Consider the following 19346-nt stretch of genomic DNA (forward strand, 5'->3'; position numbering starts at 1 on the left):
GAATTGACAAAAGCATAAAGGCCCACTATTTTAGGGCGCCTGGGTAGCTCAGTCTGTTAAGCGGCTGCCTTCGGCTCAGGTCATGATCCAGATCCTCGGATCGAGCCCCGCATCGGGCTCCTTGCTCAGTGGACAGCCTGCTTCTCCCTCTTCCTCTGCCTGCTGCTCTCTCTGCCTACTTGTGCTCTGTCAAATAAAACAGTAAAATCTTAATTTAAAAAAAAACCACTCTTTTATTTAGTGTTTAACGTCATACCCAAAGTAAGCCACAATAATCAGGACGAAAGTCTAGAAAGGGCCTGAAATGCAGCACAGCTTCCCAAAGGCCAAAACAAAACAAAAAAACCAACAGCAAGCCGAGAAGAGGAACAAGATGGAGGACAAGAGGATAAAGAAAAAGACTCCGCAAAAGACGCATGGGTGGAGTCCGACGTAATGGAAAGTCATTCTAACTCAGGTCCTTCCGCGCTATTGGCCCGACTCTGACTCTTTTTCCTTTTCCATTGGCTCCTGGCTTCTTCGATGGATCAAAACAGCCAATCGCTTAGCATCGTGGTTAAAGCCCGCCCTTCCTTTCTGAGGGGAGTAGCCAGAAGAGCGTAGAGGACCCAAGGCGCTTGCGCGGGCGCGCGCTCCGCCGGTTAAGAGCCGATTCTCTCAGGAGGCGGTGTCGCGGTGCATGAATATTGATTACGCAGCGCCGCGCCGAGCGCCCGCCCCTCTCGGCTGGCCGACGCTCGCGGCTCGCGCTCGGGCTCGCGATGGGGAAGAAGTCCCGGGCGGTACCCGGCCGCAGGCCCATCCTGCAGCTCTCTCCGCCGGGGCCCCGAAGCAACACGCCGGGCAGGGAGCCGGAGCCGGAACCCGACACGGAACCGGACTCGACGGTGGCGGCGCCCAGCCAGCCAGCTCCCGCGGCGCCACCGCCGACGACGACTACGACGACGGCGACCACGGTGACTGCTGCCGCCGCGGCCCCAGACGACTCGCCTTCAGAAGGTAAAGGTGCGCGAGGGGCCCCGACACTTAGGTGGAGAATCCGAAACTCGAGCTCGGGGCTTGCGGCCTACGGCGAGGGCCGTGGGAGGAGGAGAAATCCAGGCCGGGGGTGGGGAGCTTCCTGCACATCCGAGGCCTGCTGCGTGGGGCCCGAGGGGAGGACCGCTGTGGGCCCCGGGGCCGCGCAAGGGGCCCGCGGCGTCGTGCGCGCCCGCCCGGCTAACCCAGAGGCGCCATCTCTGGTGCGGGGCTCGGCCTGGCATCCCGAGCCTCCTCGACGTGGTCTCGGCTTTGCATAACTTACGGATATTTGTGAAAGTACGAGCTTCTCGTCCGAGGCCTCGTGACCGGGAACCTAGCCTTCCAACACACGTCATGTGTTTTTCCCTTCGTTTTTGTCAAAACCGAGAGGGACCCTCTAGAAGGCAGTAAACCCATTTTATTGTAGCCCCCAAATTCCTTTAGAAGTGAAACTGGTGCGTTCCCGAGTACTTGTTTGTTCCCAGAATGGTCCTTGGATGAAGAGTAACTGCAGCGGTGCTGCGGGAGCCAGATGCCCGAGAAGCCGCGACCGTTTCAGGCGCTAAAAAATCACGTTGGGTAGTTCCTGCGCGGTGCGGGGCGGGGGGGTAGCTATAGCTGTGTTGTTGTAAAGGCCCAGTGGTAGCCCGGAGATTTATTGTGTATGTATTTTTAAAAGTTTAAATTATTTCAGATGTATTTCATGTACCATAATCATATTCTTAATGTTAAAGTCACGTGGAAGAGGCCAGTTATGCTTGTTTATCGTCTCCCGGTTATTTGGGTCAGTGATGAATTTACACACCCTGTTTTCAAATTGGTGAAATAGAGACTGGGAAGGTCAAATCGTAGATTGTTTGGTCCTCTGTAGTGTTTTCTCTGGTCCATTGGCACACTGGTTTTCTTTTGTTCTTTTTTTAAAATCCAGATGAGCAGGAAGTGGTGGTGGAGGTTCCCAGAGTTCAGAATCCTCCCAAACCAGTCATGACCACCAGACCTACAGCCGTTAAAGCAACAGGTACAATTTTTTTTTTCATGTTTTCTACAAGGTCTTTCTTTCATTAAGATCAAATTGGGTTGGTATGTTGGGTTTTTTTTTTTTAAAGATTTTAATTATTTATTTGACAGACAGAGACCACAAGTAGGCAGGGGGGGGGAGGGGGGAAGCAGGCTCCCTGCTGAGCAGAGAGCCCGATGTGGGGCTGGATCCCAGGACCCTGGGATCATGACCTGAGCCGAAGGCAGAGACTTTAACCCACTGAGCCACCCAGGCGCCCCTGGGTTGGTATGTATTTTGTTGAATGTTTCAGTGTCGCAAACTTAACTGTTTAAAATTTTTGAAAATGAAAGTAAAATTTTTCTGAGGGCTTTGCTGGTATATACACATTAGTCAAAGCAAAATTTGTTGTTGCTTTTTCTCTGTACCCAAGATACTTTGTACTGCTTTTCTTCTAATGCTGTTTTGTAGTTTTCTGGCTCCTCTGCTAGCTTGGTGTTCTTCAGAGACCTCAGGGATGTCTTTAATTCTGTGCATTTCTTTTCCAGCACAGTGCTTTGAGGTACCTGGTGAATACTTGTGGAGCTGAAAATTGCCCTTATTAAATATTTTTTTTTAGCATTAAGGAATATTAGGATATAAAGGAAAAGCCAAGAATGTTAGTATTCTCCGTTCTTTATATGTCTTGAAAGATCAAAATACGTTTTGTACTAAACATGTAATAATTTTATTCTTTTAAGTTTGGAGGTTTCTGTATGCTATATAAATACACCTGAAATAATAGATGCTTGTTCCCCCTCTCCTTCCATTTGCCAGTTCAAAAAAAAAGTTGTTAAAATGTTTTTATAATACAGTAGAGCAAGCATATCTAATACTTTTATGCAGAAGAACATTAGGGTAACATGCATATGAAATTCTCTAAGGAAAAATTCAGAGTAGCCTCTGAAATTAGATCAATAGACTACTATGATGCTTTTAGCCTATTGATAATAGTTTCTATGACCAAAAGAATTAAAACTGTTCAAATGTTATAGTTATTAGAAATAAGACACAGTTACTGTTTGAAACTTACAAGTAAGGTATACACCTAAGAAATAATTTTCCACCTAATGTAGATTGATTTGCAAATGGTGCTTATGGAGGTTTGAACAGTCAGCATCCCTCTCAAAAAAAAGACTGCTAAGGACTATGGCTCTGAAGAATGTCCTTGCTTCCTCTGGTTTTAAGTAGAAACATCTCAGTAGTAGTCTGGAGTAGGTCCCCATGAGGTTTTGTTTATTTATTTTTTTTTAAATTAAGTAATTTTACATAGTACTTAGGACTTTTTTTTTCAGTGTTACTCTGAATTCATGCCTGTTCCTTATCAATGATGAACTAAATTTCATGTGATTAGAACTTACATGCATTTCACAACTTGCTTTTATCTTGCTTTTATTTCTTTAGCATTCCTTTCTGTCCCCTTAGCATTATTTCGTGTAATCTTATAATGATCTGATTAATCATGAATTAGTGCTGCATCAGGTACTGTGCTGTAATTTGCTGTACGAGTCCGCTGGGAGTATTTGAGTTGTTCACAGCTTTATTTACTTAATAAAGTTGTAGAATCTTCTGTGGAAAAATTTTTGAATTATTTTGGGGGTTATACTCTGAAAAATGGGATTATGTAGCTGAAAGAAACTTGAAGAGTTTTGTGGGTCTTGGTATATGTAACCACATTATTCTTAAGAAATAATTTATGTTGTCTCTACAGTATTAAGTATGCCTATTTCCCCAATATATTGGGTTTAATCATTTTCATTTATTTTGCTGTTAAACAGTCATGTTAGCTTGAAAGAGATTTGATGTGTGTACTGTGAAAACCTCTGAGGTAAAAAAGGAATAGGTGGGGCCTCGGCTAAACCTCTTGCCTGTGAGACCAACTTTGAGTCTGGGGAACTACCTACCCCTGCTTGGGGAATTTTGTAATAAAAATTCCATGCAGCTCATCTGGTTGGAACCTTTTACCAAAGGATGTAGAATTAAGGCTAATGATCTAGATGATTATATACATAATTTTCTGTAGGAAGTATTTATAAATTTCCCAACCCCCCCATCACCCAAAAACATTAGTGCTGAATACTGAAGTGCAGATTTCTTTTCATACGCAAAGGCTTCTTTTCGTATTACTACCCTTACTGGGCTATTACCCCTTATCAGAAAATCAGGGAAAAAAAAAAAAAAGAAAAAAAATCAGGAAAGTTGACGGACATGCCACAGAATGATGAGAAATAAAATACTTGGTAACTGGAAAATGGAGAACTGTCAGGTGTCCACTTAAAAATCTTCCTAATCAGAAAAAATTTAAAGAAAATAAAAATCTTCCTAATCAGTTTTAAATATTTTAGAAATTGGTATTTAGTACAAGAACTTATATGCTAAAAATAATGAAGGCAAGATGTATATGACTAAAGCAATGAATGTGAACTATGATAAATGAAAGGAACTTTTATTTTTAGGTGATTTCTTGAATTCATTTATGGAATTATGGTAAAACTGTATTTTACTTCCTGATGAGTCTGTTCATTTACCAGTATTTATTGAGAACATAGAATGTTGCCAGGTACTGGGAAATTTTATCTTACTGATAGCTGAAAAGTTTAGCTGGTGTTTAACATTTCATGTACTTATTATAATGAAATGATCTATAAAAAGAATATATATGCTTGTTTAATTGTAACAGAGTGGCCACAGGTAGAACAAAAGGAAATGGCGTACGTAGCAGCATCACAGAGGCCATACCTGATATGTCTTGAGTTTGAGGAAGACATTGGTGATTAATTGCTGGGTTTTTGTTGTATGCTTTGATTCTAGCACTTAGAATTCCATTATTATTTGTTGCTTCTTGTTTGAGGAAAAATCACTAAAAAAAGATTTTTAGTTTAAAAATCTCTTTGTTTCATCTACTAAACCCTAATTGGCTTGCTTATTTGGGATGGACACATAAAGCAACAAATTCTAAAATCAAGATTTACCATGTGCTATTTTGACAGAGTATGAGGTTGAATGATTGTGTATTTTGAGAAGGATATCAAGCAGCTGTGTGAATGATTTTATTAGCTCTAAGCATAATGTAATTTAAATCTCTCTGTGGTAGTTCAGTGATGATTTATTTTGAGGTTGTGGTCTAATCTATAAGTAGAGTAAATGTAAACTCTGAAGAACCATGTCATATTTTTTCTTGAGTACTTCTTGGGGCATCCTGGCATTGTTATTAACACTGTTTACCATTTTGCTTCTAGGAGGTCTGTGCTTACTTGGTGCATATGCTGACAGTGATGATGATGAGAGTGACGTTTCAGAAAAACCAGCACAGTCTAAAGAGGCAAATGGAAACCAGTCAGCTGATATTGATAGTACACTGGCCAACTTCCTAGCGGTTAGTGGTGCTTTTGTTTGGGTTTTTAATTATTGAAGCCACTTTGGGACCTGGATCTCAAATGATTAGCCTACTTTTTTGTCAGACTCAGTGTTTCCCGCTCCCTTCTTTCCCCCTTCCATCTCTCTTCCTTAGTCCCTCCCCACTGTTCTCTTCTCTTTTCTTTTTGTAAAGGTTGTAAGGGAGAAAAACAGAATTACAGAGTTTGAGGAACTTTTATGTAATTGGGAGATGAGAGTTTTGATTCGAGAAGCTGAAAACTGTGTAGAACTTTTTTTTAAAAGACATTTATTTATTTGACACAGAGACAGTGGGAGAGGGAACACAAGCAGGGGAATGGACTTCCTGCTGAGCAGGGAGCCCAGCTCAGAGCTTAATCCCAGGACCCTGGGATTATGACCTGAGCTAAAGGCAGATGCTTAACGATTGAGCCACCCAGGTGCCCCCTAGAATTTTTTAATAGTGGTTGTCATTTCTTCAGTTTTCTGGTTTTGAGGTTATTAATGCATTTGTTAATGTTTTCATTCTAAAGGAGATTGATGCTATAACAGCTCCTCAGCCTGCAGCTCCTGTAGGAGCTTCTGCTCCACCTCCAACTCCACCTCGACCAGAGCCAAAGGAATCAGCAACATCTGCGCTTTCTTCTACTACTTCAAATGGAACAGACTCAGCTCAGACTGCAGGGTGGCAATATGATACGCAGTGTTCACTAGCAGGAGGTAAGTTTGATCCTTTGGGGTTTTGTTTGTTTGTTTTTGATCCTTTTATTTTATTTTACTTATTTTTTAATTTTTTTAAAGGTTTTATTTATTTGACAGAGAGACAGCAAGAGAGGGGACACAAGCAGGGAGAGTGGGAGAGGGAGAAGCAGGCTTCCTGCAGAGCAAGGAGCCCAACACAGGACCCAGGGATCAGGACCTGAGCTGAAGGCAAATACTTAATGGCTGAGCCACCTGGGTGCCCCTATTTTTTATTTTTAAAATATTTGTCAGTGAGAGTATAGCAGGCAGAGGCAGAGGGAGAAGCAGGCTCCCTGCTCAAAGGAGCCTAATGCAGGACTCAGTCCCAGGACCCTGGGATCATAACCTGAGCTGAAGGCAGACCCTTAACGACTGAGCCACCCAGGCGTCCCTATCTCGTTGTAGTTTTGAATTTCCCCGATGATGGGTGATGTTGAGCATCTTTTTATGTGTCGGCCATCTGTATGTCATCTTTGGAGAAATGTCTGTTCATCTCTTCTGCCCATATTTATTTTATTTTTATTTTTTAAAAAAGATTTTATTTATTTGACAGAGATCACAAGTAAGCAGAGAGAGAGAGAAGAGGAAGCAGGCTCCCTGCCGAGCAGAGAGCCCAATGTGGGGCTCGATCCCAGGACTCTGGGATCGTGACCCAAGCCAAAGGCAGAGGCTTTAACCCACTGAGCCACCCAGGCGCCCCACTTCTGCCCATTTTTAATTGGATTGTTTTTAGGTGTTGAGTTATGCAAGTTTTTTAATACATTGTGGGTACTAACCCTTTATCGAATATGTCATTTGCAAATATCTTCCCCCATTCGGTAGGTTTTTTAGTTTTGTTGATCAGAAATTTGTGTTTTAAAATTTGTTTTATTTTCTTTTAGTTGGAATTGAGATGGGAGATTGGCAGGAAGTCTGGGATGAGAACACAGGATGCTATTATTATTGGAACACACAAACAAATGAAGTGACTTGGGAATTACCCCAGTATCTTGCTACCCAGGTACAGGGAATACAACATTATCAACCCAGGTAAGAATAGCCTTGGAAAAGAAATTACCTAAGAAGGAAGTTAGAGTTTTATCTTTTGTTGATAATATTTGTTTTCTGTTTCTCTTGCTAAGTATATATACGTGTGTGTGTGTGTGTGTATGTGTGTATATATATATATATTTTGTTTGTTTTTAGCTCTGTAACAGGTGCTGAAGCTAATTTTGTGGTTAATACAGACGTGTATACTAAGGAGAAAAACGTTTCTGTTTCCAGTAGTAAAAGTGGACCAGTTATAGCCAAGCGAGAAGTTAAAAAGGTCAGTTTCACGACTTATTTGCTTATTTCAGATCTAAAGAACTTGACTTACTTTTGCACAGGTACAGACATCTTCTGTTATTATTTTACAACCAGATGTGAAAATATATAAATGCTGATTCTTAAAGCTTTATTTAATGTTTATATTTAATATGTAGCATTTATAACAGTTGTCCAGTTTAGTGGTTCTTTTGGAACTTTAGGGTACCGCCGAGGCTCATTGGGTCATTGTGAAGGATGGGGGAGCAGCAGGCAGGGCTTCAGATCTCCTTCTCCACTGCAGACTAGCTCTATTTTGGGAACCCCACATAAGTTTTTTGTTTTTTGGTTTTTTTTTTTAAGATAAGCTGCCTTAAAAATTAAAATCTATTATTAGTAAAATGAGCATTTCTATAGCCTCATGAGTAAGACAAAGTAAGTTATATTCTGTAGTGTGTGTGTGTGTATTTGTGTTGAATTTTAATTTATCTTGAATTTTAAATGATGAATTTAAATGGGGAGTATGGTAAGTATTTTCATGGGGTCCTTGAGTGACTCAAGGAAGTAGAGGATGCAGCTCTTGCTCAGGGTTGTGAGTTCAAACTCCATGTTGGGTGTGGAGCCTCCTTAAAAATAAACACACTCACAAATACACACATACGTTTAGAATAATTTGGTCTTTATAATAGGAGGGATGTAGACTAAATACTACCCCAATGAAGGAAATGGGCACTTTAAGTTTAATCACACATTTCATTTTAGAATTATTTTACTTTCCTCTAAATCACCTTTCTAGTGTACCTGTGAAGTTATGTCATTATACAGAAGGGTGGAGATTATCCAGTTACATGTTGAGGTGACAAAACTTTTTCTTTTTTAAAGCGGACTTACAGTTTTGCCATCTGAATTGTTCTCAGTTTTGGAGGCAGAACAAAGGGTGATAGAAAGGTGGGCAGTTTAAGGAGGGCTGGTGAGTGTTAGAGACAGGCAGAAGTATATAGAAAATCTGAAAAAGGTGAACAGAGGATGAAGACCAAAACTAAGATTCCGGAAAAGTAGCTGCCTAGCTCCCAATTTTATCATCCTGTACCAACCTGTCTTTCTCTTATTTGATGTCCTGTGATCAGTTCCTCTTCTGACACAAACTGGTTTCTAGAAAGGGAATCCTTTCTGTTTTGGAGGTTACTGATCTAAATTACAGGTCTGCCTCAAGGATGTGTGGAGCAAGGGTGACCATTAATTCGTACACTTGAGGAAGTTCAAGGCAATATGGTCTACTTCTGGAAAGACCTGGATTCTTTTTACTCCTGATTGGGGGAAAAACCCAGCCTTGGCAGGGCCCAGATAGACTTCAGAAGGCAGATGGGCGCTGGGTTCAGGAGAAGGAACTGAAAGACTAGTTGTTTTCATTTGTCATCTGACTCTCCTTTATTGCCCTTCTGGAAACTGACAGAGGATGGGACTCTGGCAGGAACAGCAGGTGGTCTTGGCTTGGCCCTCTGACTAACGACAACTGCAGACAAAGGGCCTGACAGGTAGACTGAGAGTCAATGATTGGCAACTGGCAAAACTCAGATCTTTAAAAAAAAAAGGGTGGGGGTGCCTGAGTGGCTCAGGGCCCTGAGTGGCTCAGGCCCTGCCCTTCGGCTCAGGGCATGATCCCAGGGTCCTGGGATCGAACCTTGCATTGGGATCCCTGCTCAGCAGGAAGCCTGCTTCTCCCTCTGTCAATCCCTCTGTCACTCCCTCTGCTTGTGTTCCCTTTCTTGCTGTGTCTCTGTCAAATAAATAAATAAAATCTTTAAAAAAAAAAAAACCACCTCAGATCTTATTTCATTTTTAAAATTCTGCTTCTGGTAATCTGGCTTTAGACTTGAAGAATAAGGATATGTATGAATCCCACCCAGAACTAGGTTCTAGTTCAAATGCTGCTTTCTTAAAGTAACGATATTTGTATTATATTCATGTGAGGAAAATGGTACAAACATATTACTAATCTGTTGGTAGCCAGTGGCTTTTAAGAATATCCAGTAGTAGGGGCACCTGGGTGGCTCTGTCAGTTGAGCTTCTGCCTTCAGCTCAGGTCATGATCCCAGGGTCCTGGGAATGGGCCCCATATCAGGCTCCTTGCTCTTCGGGGAGCCTGCTTCTCCCTCTCTCTTTGCCTGCCACTCCCCTGCTTGTGTGCGTGCACACTCGCTTGCTCTCTCTCTCAAATAAAATCTTTAAAAAAAAAAAAAATCCAGTCATTGGGAGTACCTGGGTCGCTCAGTTGGTTAAGCGTCTGCCTTTGGCTCAGGTCACGATACCAGAGTTCTGGGATCGAATCCCACATCAAACTCTGCTCAGCGGAAAGTCTGCTTCTCCTACTCCATCTACCCTTCCCCCTGCACAAGCTTTCTCTCCCTCCCTCCCTTTCTCGCTCTCTCAAAAAAATCTTAGAATATCCAGTGATTGAAAAATAGTCAATTTTGGCATGAACAAATTGAATATATATTCAGGTGAGGGTTGTTTTTTCGTTATTTTTTTTCTAAGATAAATGAGATCATTTTACTCTTTATAGGAAGTAAATGAAGGAATTCAGGCTCTCTCAAACAGTGAGGAGGAGAAGAAAGGGGTGGCAGCATCACTGCTTGCTCCTTTGTTGCCTGAGGGAATAAAAGAGGAAGAAGAGAGATGGAGAAGAAAAGTAATTTGTAAAGAAGCAGAACCAGTCACAGAAGTGAAAGAAACCAGTACTACAGCAGAAGCAGCAGCAACGATAGTAAAACCACAGGAGATTACATTGGACAACATCGAAGACCCTTCTCAGGAGGATCTTTGCAGTGTTGTTCAGTCTGGAGAAAGTGAGGAAGAAGAGGAACAAGATACCCTTGAGCTGGAGCTTGTTTTGGAAAGAAAAAAAGTAAGGTTTTGAAGCTTTTGTTAGATGCTTTTTCTCTCTTCTGTTGGACTCAGGGATCATTGTGCTCAGTTTACTGCCATTACTGGGATTTTCTTACCTTTTCATCTAGCAATGTTTAAGCTTATGCAATTAAAATTTGAACTGTGGAGTTGTAGTTCTTTTGGTTCCTGGTGGTGCTTTTGATAGTTGATAGCTAATAAACACTGATACTGCTCTGATTTAAAGATAGCTGGATATAGTGAATAATATATCTTTTATTTAGCTTCTTAACAAATGAGCGTTGTAAATTCTTGGTGGTAACTTGGTTTTAACCCCATGGTTAAAGCACAGGTTGACTTCAGTGATCACCCATGGAATTGTTCACATAGTTAAATGGGCCTTGTAAGATTAAGAGGAACGAATAATTTCATGTGCTTTCCTTTCAAGAAAGATGGTCCACAGGAAACTTTCCTGATTGAGAAATTGGTTTTTGCCTATTTTCTGCCCTGATTTTTCTTGGAACAGTTTCATCTACTACTTTGAGTATGAAGTAAAATTTTAATGGGTGTTGTAACAGGAATAACTTCTTGAAGCTTTCCCCATTTTGAAAAATTTGAAGCTATGGAGAGGGACAAGCTAAGTTAGACTTTATCTGTTATGTTCATATATTGGAAAATTTGTCTCTTAGTGGATCTCAGGGACCTATCCCATTCAAATTGACATTTGTTAACTACAATCATGAATAAACATTTAGTGGATACTAATAAAAAATATGAGCATAATGCTTGGCTCTGATGGAAAAGTGTATTAAGAAACACTTCCTGGGGCGCCTGGGTGGCTCAGTGGGTTAAGCCGCTGCCTTCGGCTCAGGTCATGATCTCAGGGTCCTGGGATCGAGTCCCGCATCGGGCTCTCTGCTCAGCAGGGAGCCTGCTTCCCTCTCTCTCTCTCTCTGCCTGCCTCTTTGCCTACTTGTGATCTCTCTCTGTCAAATAAATAAATAAAATCTTTAAAAAAAAAAAAAGAAAAGAAACACTTCCTGTTCTCAAAGCATTTTAATTCTCATAATATGTGGTTATCATTCTTGATATTCACAAATGCTTAAATGTTGGTAAACAGCTAATGACACTCTTAACTTTGTTGTCCTGTTCCTCTTAGGCAGAGCTACGAGCCTTGGAGGAAGGAGATGGTAGTGTGTCAGGGTCTAGTCCATGTTCTGACATCAGCCAGCCAGCATCTCAGGATGGAATGCGTAGACTTATGTCTAAAAGGGGGAAATGGAAGATGTTTGTTCGAGCTACAAGTCCAGAATCTACAAGTCGGAGTTCCAGCAAAACTGGGCGAGAGACTCCAGAAAATGGAGAAACTGGTAATTTATGATTTACTTTAAACATTCAGAGTTGAAAGATACAGAGTTGAAAGGTATAGAGGGAGGGTGCCTAGGTGGCTCAGTTGTCAAGTTGACACTTGTCAGCCTTTGGCTTGGGTCATGATCCCAGGGTCCTGGAATTGAGCTCTGGATCAGGCTCCCTGCTCAGCGGGAAGCCTGCTTCTCCCTCTCCCACTCCCCTGCTTGTGTTCCCTCTCTCGCTCTCTGTCAGATAAATAAAATCTTAAAAAAAAAAAAAAGGTACAGTGGGAAAATCCTTTCCCTTTTTTGGTTCCCTCTTAAGCAAAAAGGAGATAAGACTTAATCCTTTCATGGAAGTGCTGGAAAGGAAGCTTTCCTTTCACTTTTTTTTCTATCCACCTCTAGTGGAGGAGTAAGAGTTAAGAGTTGCCATCCATTGGGTTGTAGATTCACTACTGATTGGGGGGGACTACCTCTCCCTCAAAAGAAAAGCAAGACCGACTCCACCCTTTAAAAAAAAAGATTTTATTTATTTATTTGGCCGAGAAATCATAAGTAGGTAGAGGGGGAGGGGGAAGCAGGCTCCCTTCTGAGCAGAGAGCCCGATGTGGGACTTGATCCTAGGACCCTGAGATCATGACCTGAGCCAAAGGCAGAGGCTTAACCCACTGAGCCACCCAGGCGCCCCTGACTACCCTTTTTAAAGAAATTCTGCTATAGTAGTCTTGATCTCTATTAAGCCCATGGGCTCTCCTTAGCTCACTATTTACAGTTGGTAAGCAAGGCTGGCAGGGACCACCTGTGGCAAGTGCAGCCTCATCTGTGTTCTCTCTCTGTATACAAGTTGCCTAGCCTCTGGTTAGTTGTTTAGATGGATTGGTCCTTTCATGAGGACCCAGCTTATCTGTGCAGGGTAATGTAGAAGAAACCCTGCTGTGGCTTTCCAGTCTGTTACCAGAGCTGATATCTTGGGGCGCCTGGAAGGCTCAGTTGGTTAAGCGTCTGCCTTCTGCTAAGATCATGATCCCAGGGTGCTGGGATCAAGCCCCAAATGGAACTCTCTGCTCAGTGGGGGGCCTGCTTCTCCCTCTCCCTCTCCCCGGGTTATATTTTGTCTCTCTCACAAATAAACAAATGAAATATTAAAAAAAATAAAAATAAAACCTCTAATATCTTAATCTCCATTTGGCCTTAATTCTGTAGTGGAAAATTACCGGTAAGATTTGTGTACCAAACCTTAGTTATGTGTACCTAACAGAAGATCCTTTATACCTATGGTTAAAAAACTAAAAATAAAAAACACAGTAATAAGTAAATGCAAACAACCTTGTTTGAATTTTTCCTTTTCAGTCAGCAATAAGAAGAATAGGAAGTAGGAGTCTAAAAGACCCCCTTCATCTTTTCCCTAGTCTCATTCCCTACCCTTGAAGTCTATTTTCTCTGACCTTTCTCTAACTATATCCTTCCAGACCTTTCCTCTGTATTCATTTTCTAGTTGTGTGTGTATGTATAATGTATACATGTGCATATGTAATTTTTGCCATAGATGAGATTAACCATATAAATTGTTAGGCGACATGCTTTTTTCACTTAAAGCATTTAAAATTATTGTTTTTAACTACTAAGTGGTATAGATATTTTCATTTAACTTTCCTCCATAAATGGACATTTAAGTTGTGTCCATGTTTAACTCCTTAAAATAATGTTGCATTTATATTGTCCAGTAATAGCTATAAGCCATTTAAATGTCCCAAGATGGAATGGATAAATTCTGTTGTGTTAATATTCAAACAATGAATCATGGAACACTACATTAAAAACTGGGATGTACTGTATAGTGACTAACATAACATAATAAAAAAATTTATTTATTTGAGAGAGCACGGACAGAGAATGGGTGGGCAGAGGGATAGGGAGCCCGACGTAGGGCTTGATCCCAAGAACCTGGGGTCATGACCTGCACCAAAGGCAGATGCCCAACCAGTTGAGCCACCCAGGTACCTGTTTCAATGTATTCTTGCTATTGAATACTAAACAGCTGTGAAATATGAATGATCTACAGTTAATATGGGTTCTGAGAAACAGTAATGTTGAATTAAAAAAGCTACAGGAGAATACATAATGTTAACATTCTGTTTATGTAAGTTGGAAAATTAGGCAAAATACTGTGCTTAAAGACCTATCCATGATGAAACTAAAGGAAGGTACTTAACCATTGGGGTAGAGATTATTATGTCTGGTGTGGACATGATAGCAGAGGTACTGTGAACTTCAGAAGTAGCAGTGATAGTCCGCCATTATGGGTTGTAGTTACTTGAGTGCTTACTTCATTCTTTATATTTATTATAATACTTAACAATAAAAACAGTGCTATAATAAACATTTTGGTATATATATCTTTATGTAGATTTATGTAGATTTAGTGTCATATAGTGTAGATTCCTAGAGATACATTGCTAGACGGGGACTAGGAGATTCCTAGAGATACATTGCTAGGTTAAGGGGTATGTACATTTTAATTTGATATATCCTAATTGCCTTCTAAAATATTCTAGTGTGGGGCGCCTTGGTGGCTCAGTGGGTTAAAGCCTCTGCCTTCGGCTCAGGTCATGATCCCAGGGTCCTGGGGTCGAGCCCCGCATCGGGCTCTCTGCTCAGTGGGGAGCCTGCTTCCTCCTCTCTCTCTGCCTGCCTCTCTGCCTACTTGTGATCTCTGTCTGTCAAATAAATAAACAAAATCTTTTTTAAAAAAAATAATAAAATAAAATATTCTAGTGTTAGGGGTGTCTGGGTGGTTATTGGTTGGGCGTCTGACTTCGGATCACGTGATCTTGGGGTCCTCGGATGGAGCCCCTCATTGGGCTCCAGGCTCAGTGTGGAGTCTGCTTCTCCCTGTCCCTCTGACCCTCCACCTGCTCAGTGCTCGCCTTCTCTCTCAAATAAAATCTTAGAAATATGTATATATTGTAGTCTTAGAGTTCTTGTGGTGGTATCAGTTGTTAAATTCTTATACCTACCACCAAATGTAAGGTGTCTAATGAATTATATACTAATAAGTGAGAGAAGTTGGTTTCAGTTTGAAAATGCAGGAATATTAGTGATAAAGAACAAGGCCATTATATGATGAGGTTATGTACTTAGGATAAACTTTTAGGCTGATAAAAGCTGTTGAAGGTGACTTTAAAAGTCACATTACTTCTTCAGATCAAGGATTAATCAGAGTCAAGAAAAACCTTAAATTTGGTTATTTTCCTTTAAAAATGGCTGATAGATTCATGACAGACTGATTTACATTGTATTTGTGAATTAGTTTAGTAAGTGGTAAGCAAACATCCAGAGTTCTTACCTGTTACTCCATTTAAGTTGATGGTAAGCCTTTTCTCTATTGAAGATTTCCACTAACAGACATCACCAACCAGAAGAGTAGGTAGGTCCAGTAAAGGTTGTCCGCAGGTCTTAACCAGTTCAGAAATAAGATTATTAAGTAGTTTAAAATTAATATTCCTCTGATTTTGAAAGCCTTTTTTTCAAAACCCAATTCATAAAGAATCTTTATATATCTTAGGTTTGATGTGCAGCCTTTAAAAGTAATTAAAGCAGTGGTATTCTGGAATAGAAAATTAGAAAAAATAAACAGATGAAGGAGAAAGGAGAAGCAGAGACTACAGGCTAATGTAAATGAATTAAGTGTTATTTATAGACTTTAAGAAAGGTGATTATAGGGGTGCCTGGGTGGCTCAGTGGGTTAAGCCTCTGTCTTTGGCTCAGGTCATGATCTCAGGGTCCTGGGATCGAGCCCTGCATCGGGCTCTCTGTTCAGCGGGGAGCCTGCCCCCCCGCCCGCCTGCCTTGCCCCTCTGCCTACTTATGATCTTTCTCTGTCAAATAAATTAATAAAAATCTTTAAAAAAAAAGATAGGTGATTATAAAGGATAACGTTTTTTGGTTTTATAAAGACAGTAGGTAGATAAATCATTAGGGTTTCTTTAATAAGGAAACCAGGCAAAGGAAAAAGTAACTTTTTACAGATACCTCTGCTATAGGGATAAAACATATATGGGATACTATGTTAGTATCGGTCCTTTAATTTTACATGGTTTCTTTTGTAGTAACTGGTGCTGACACTTCAGAAAAAACAGATGAGAATTCAGACAAGGAGATGGAAGTAGAAGAATCTCCAGAAAAGATAAAAGCACAAACAGCGCCTAAAGAAGAAGAACAGGATTTGAAAGTATGTATATTACTTGATATGGTCTGACATATAATTTTTTTTTTAAGATTTTATTTATTTCTTTGAGAGAGAGAAAGAGAACATGAGAAGGGGGAGGGTCAAAGGGAGAAGCAGACTCCCTGCCTAGCAGGGAGCCAGACACAGGACTCGATCCTGGGACTCCAGGATCATGACCTGAGCCAAAGGCAGTCGCTCAACCAACTGAGCCACCCAGGTGCCCCTTAACAAATACTTTTAAATTGGGCAACCATTAAAGTACATCCTTTATTAGCAAGTACAGTGATCTTTACCTCCATATATAAATCATTTATGATGGTAGAAATGTCATATTTCAGGGTGAAATACTGAATTATAAGACAGTCTTGTTGCAGAGAAATTATCTATAATTCTAAATGCTTTAATTGCTTTCTTAAAAGTTAAGCCTTCATTTGGAAGCAATAACAGCTTATCAAATATAGGCTTTTCTAGTTGGGAAGAACTGAAGAGCCTAAAAGTCACAAATTTAATTCCTGTGTGAACTACTTGGCCTTACACAAAGGCAAATTTGGCTCCAGTTTTATTTGAAGCCTCATATCATAAGAATTGGACCACGTAAGTATGAGGCTCTTAAGGGTTGATATGTTGGAAAAGCTATTTAGCACATTCTTTTGACCTGAAAGAGTTTATCCAGTCACTGACTAGTGTACGACCATGTGAAAGGGACTGGGAGAATTAATTTTGTTCAGTGTGTAGGTAGTAAAAGAGTTAGTAATGCATAAATGATAGTTTGGACACTGTTGGGAGTTGTATCATTTAACATCTATTTATACCTGCTGAATCCTGAGTTGTCTCAGAGTATGCATACATTTAATTTTTCTAGACTTGTCATTATTTATCACTTGTTATGTGAATTAGTTTACTTAAATTAGAATCTTATCTTCTCTACATAACTTATTTAGATGCAGCTGTTTAAGAAGGGCTGTTTCTAGGCAGACCCATTTTTCTTTTTTTTAGAATATTTAAGAAAAATGAAAGATTTTACATAATACAGAAAATACTGCTGATTCAATTTTATTTCTTCCTTTTTTTCATTTCTTGCATTGCAGTTTCAGATTGGAGAACTGGCAAATACCCTGACAAGTAAATTTGAATTCCTAGGCATTAATAGACAGTCCATCTCCAACTTTCATGTGCTGCTCCTACAGACTGAGGTAATTTAGCCATTTTTGGTTCCAGTTGGTCATAGTTGGTCATTGATTAAAATGCTGTATGTGTGAAGCATTTGTTTTACTTGTTTTATTTTATATTTTTAAAGATTTTATTTATTAGAGATCACAAATGGGGGGTGTGCAGAGGGAGAAGCAGACTCCCCGCTGAGCAGGGAGCCCAACTCTGGACTCGATCCCAGGACCCTGGGATCATGGCCTAAGCCGAAGGCAGATGCTTAACCAACTGAGCCACTCAGGTCCCCTGTCTGTCTTGTTTTAATCCTAAATTTAAAAAGTTTTTTTTAAACTGTCTCTCTTGAAGCTTGCAGTCTCTCTTATTTTTTTAAGATTTTATTTATTTGACAGAGATCACAAGTGGGCAGAGAGGCAGGCAGAGAGAGAAGGGGAAGCAGGCTCCCCGCTGAGCAGAGAGCCCAATGTGGGGCTCGATCCCAGGACCCTGAGATCATGACCTGAGCCGAAGGCAGAAGCTTAACCCGCTGAGCCACCCAGGCGCCCTATAAATTAAAATTTTTAACATTGGTGCATATTTGAACCACCAACCCAGGAAATAAAACTGTGTATTAGCTAAAGCAAAACATAATTATGGAGGTAAATACTGAGATTTTATGTGTGTTGATACCACCTTCAATAGGCGTATATTTTATTTAAAAAATGTTTTAGTGGGGGACTATCTGAGTGGCTCAGTCAGTTAAGCATCCAACTCTTGATTTTGGCTCGGGTCATGATCTCACGGTGGTGAGATTGAGCCCCACATTGGGGCTTTCAGCATTTCAGCATTCAGCATCGACTCTGCTTTTCTCTCTCTTCCCCCACTTGTTTTCTCTCTCTCTCTCTCTCTCTCTCTCTCTAATAAATAAATAAACATTAAAAAAATTTTTTTTCAGATGTAAGCTCTCTGCTCATTGTGGGGCTGGAACTCAAGGCCTTGAGATCTAGAGTCGCATGCTCCACTGGCTGTGAATGGGCATATATTTTAATATAGACCCGTTTTCTGACAAAATTCTATTGATAGTGATCAGATGAGGCCATGTCATGTTGAAAGACTTTGTAAGTGCTACGAGATTATAAATCTGTTAAGAAGAAAAGTTCTGGGGGCGGCTCAGTGGCTTAGTTGGTTGGGTGTCTGCCTTTGGTTCTGGGATCAAGTTCCGTATTGGGCTCCCCGTTCAGTGGGAATTCTGCTCTTTTTGTGGCTCCCCTTGCTCGTGGTTGCTCGCTCTGTCTTCCCCAAGTAAATGAATAAAATCTTAAAAAAAAAAAAGTTCTGAGTCCTGTTTGTCACCTGCATAGTTTACAGTATGGCAGGTTATGATTTAGTAAGGAAGTTCTCCTGTAGGAATCTGACTTCCCTAAGGACTGAACTTTTTTTTTTTTTTTTAAGATTTTATTTATTTATTTGAGAGAGATTACAAGTAGGCAGAGAGGCAGGCAGAGAGAGAGGAGGAAGCAGGCTTCCCGTTTAGCAGAGAGCCCGATGTGGGGCTCGATCCCAGGACCCTGGGATCATGACCTGAGCCAAAGGCAGAGGCTTAACCCACTGAGCCACCCAGGTGCCCCTGAACTTTTGTTTTTGGTGAAGAACATTACTGAACTGAATGAACCATCCACCAAACAAAATTGCTAGGGAATTTTACTGTCCAAAGGGGGAAACAAAACTGCTACTCATTTTCAGGTATTGGAGAGTTGGCAGCGTAAAACGTACTGGAGTACTGGAATCCAGTCTCATTTTTCAGAACTCTGCAGAGCAAATAAAATTTTTTATGAAACTAAGATGGTTTGTTTTTTGTGTTTGTTTCTTGGTGTACTCTCTTTTTTGTGAGAGTATAGCAATACAGTCATGGACCAGAAAACATGTTCCTTTTACTTCTGCTTCTTGACGTAATAAGAAGTCTTTAACTTATTTCTCCATTTGTTGATTCTAGACTCGGATTGCAGACTGGAGGGAAGGGGCTCTTAATGGAAACTACCTTAAACGAAAACTTCAGGATGCAGCAGAACAACTAAAACAGTATGAAATAAACGCCACTCCTAAAGGCTGGTCCTGCCACTGGGACAGGTACGCACTCTTCTCCCCTTTTCACCTTTCACCTTTGACATCTCAGACATGATTTGTGATCACCACCACCTGACGACATGACAGCCTGTCTGGAGACTGAGAGCAGCTGCGGTTAGCGGTGCTGGGCAGGCAAAGCACCGCAAGCACTTACAGAGTC

At 40.8% G+C, this 19346-nt stretch overlaps 1 protein-coding gene across 4 annotated transcripts in view; it reads left to right on the forward strand.

The window, feature by feature from the left end:
* The first annotated feature begins 575 nt into the window (after positions 1–575).
* FNBP4 (formin binding protein 4) overlaps positions 576–19346 on the forward strand; it is a 38999-nt gene continuing 20228 nt past the window's right edge. For 3 of the 4 annotated variants that reach the window (XR_013967590.1, XR_013967591.1, XM_080817427.1), the window contains exons 1-11: positions 576–999; positions 1949–2038; positions 5296–5432; positions 5965–6151; positions 7054–7201; positions 7358–7478; positions 10020–10361; positions 11499–11709; positions 15801–15922; positions 17008–17112; positions 19056–19189. Coding sequence is in view for 2 of the 4 variants with exons in the window: in XM_080817427.1 (XP_080673553.1) it covers positions 762–999; positions 1949–2038; positions 5296–5432; positions 5965–6151; positions 7054–7201; positions 7358–7478; positions 10020–10361; positions 11499–11709; positions 15801–15922; positions 17008–17112; positions 19056–19189 (1835 nt within the window). In the remaining 2 variants the exon portion in view is untranslated. Of the gene's footprint in view, positions 1006–1948; positions 2039–5295; positions 5433–5964; positions 6152–7053; positions 7202–7357; positions 7479–10019; positions 10362–11498; positions 11710–15800; positions 15923–17007; positions 17113–19055; positions 19190–19346 lie in introns of all 4 variants that reach the window. The other variant, XM_080817426.1, reaches the window with a different exon arrangement.

The sequence above is a fragment of the Martes martes genome (genome assembly GCF_963455335.1).
Source record: "Martes martes genome assembly, chromosome: 10".
NCBI lineage: Eukaryota > Metazoa > Chordata > Mammalia > Carnivora > Mustelidae > Martes > Martes martes.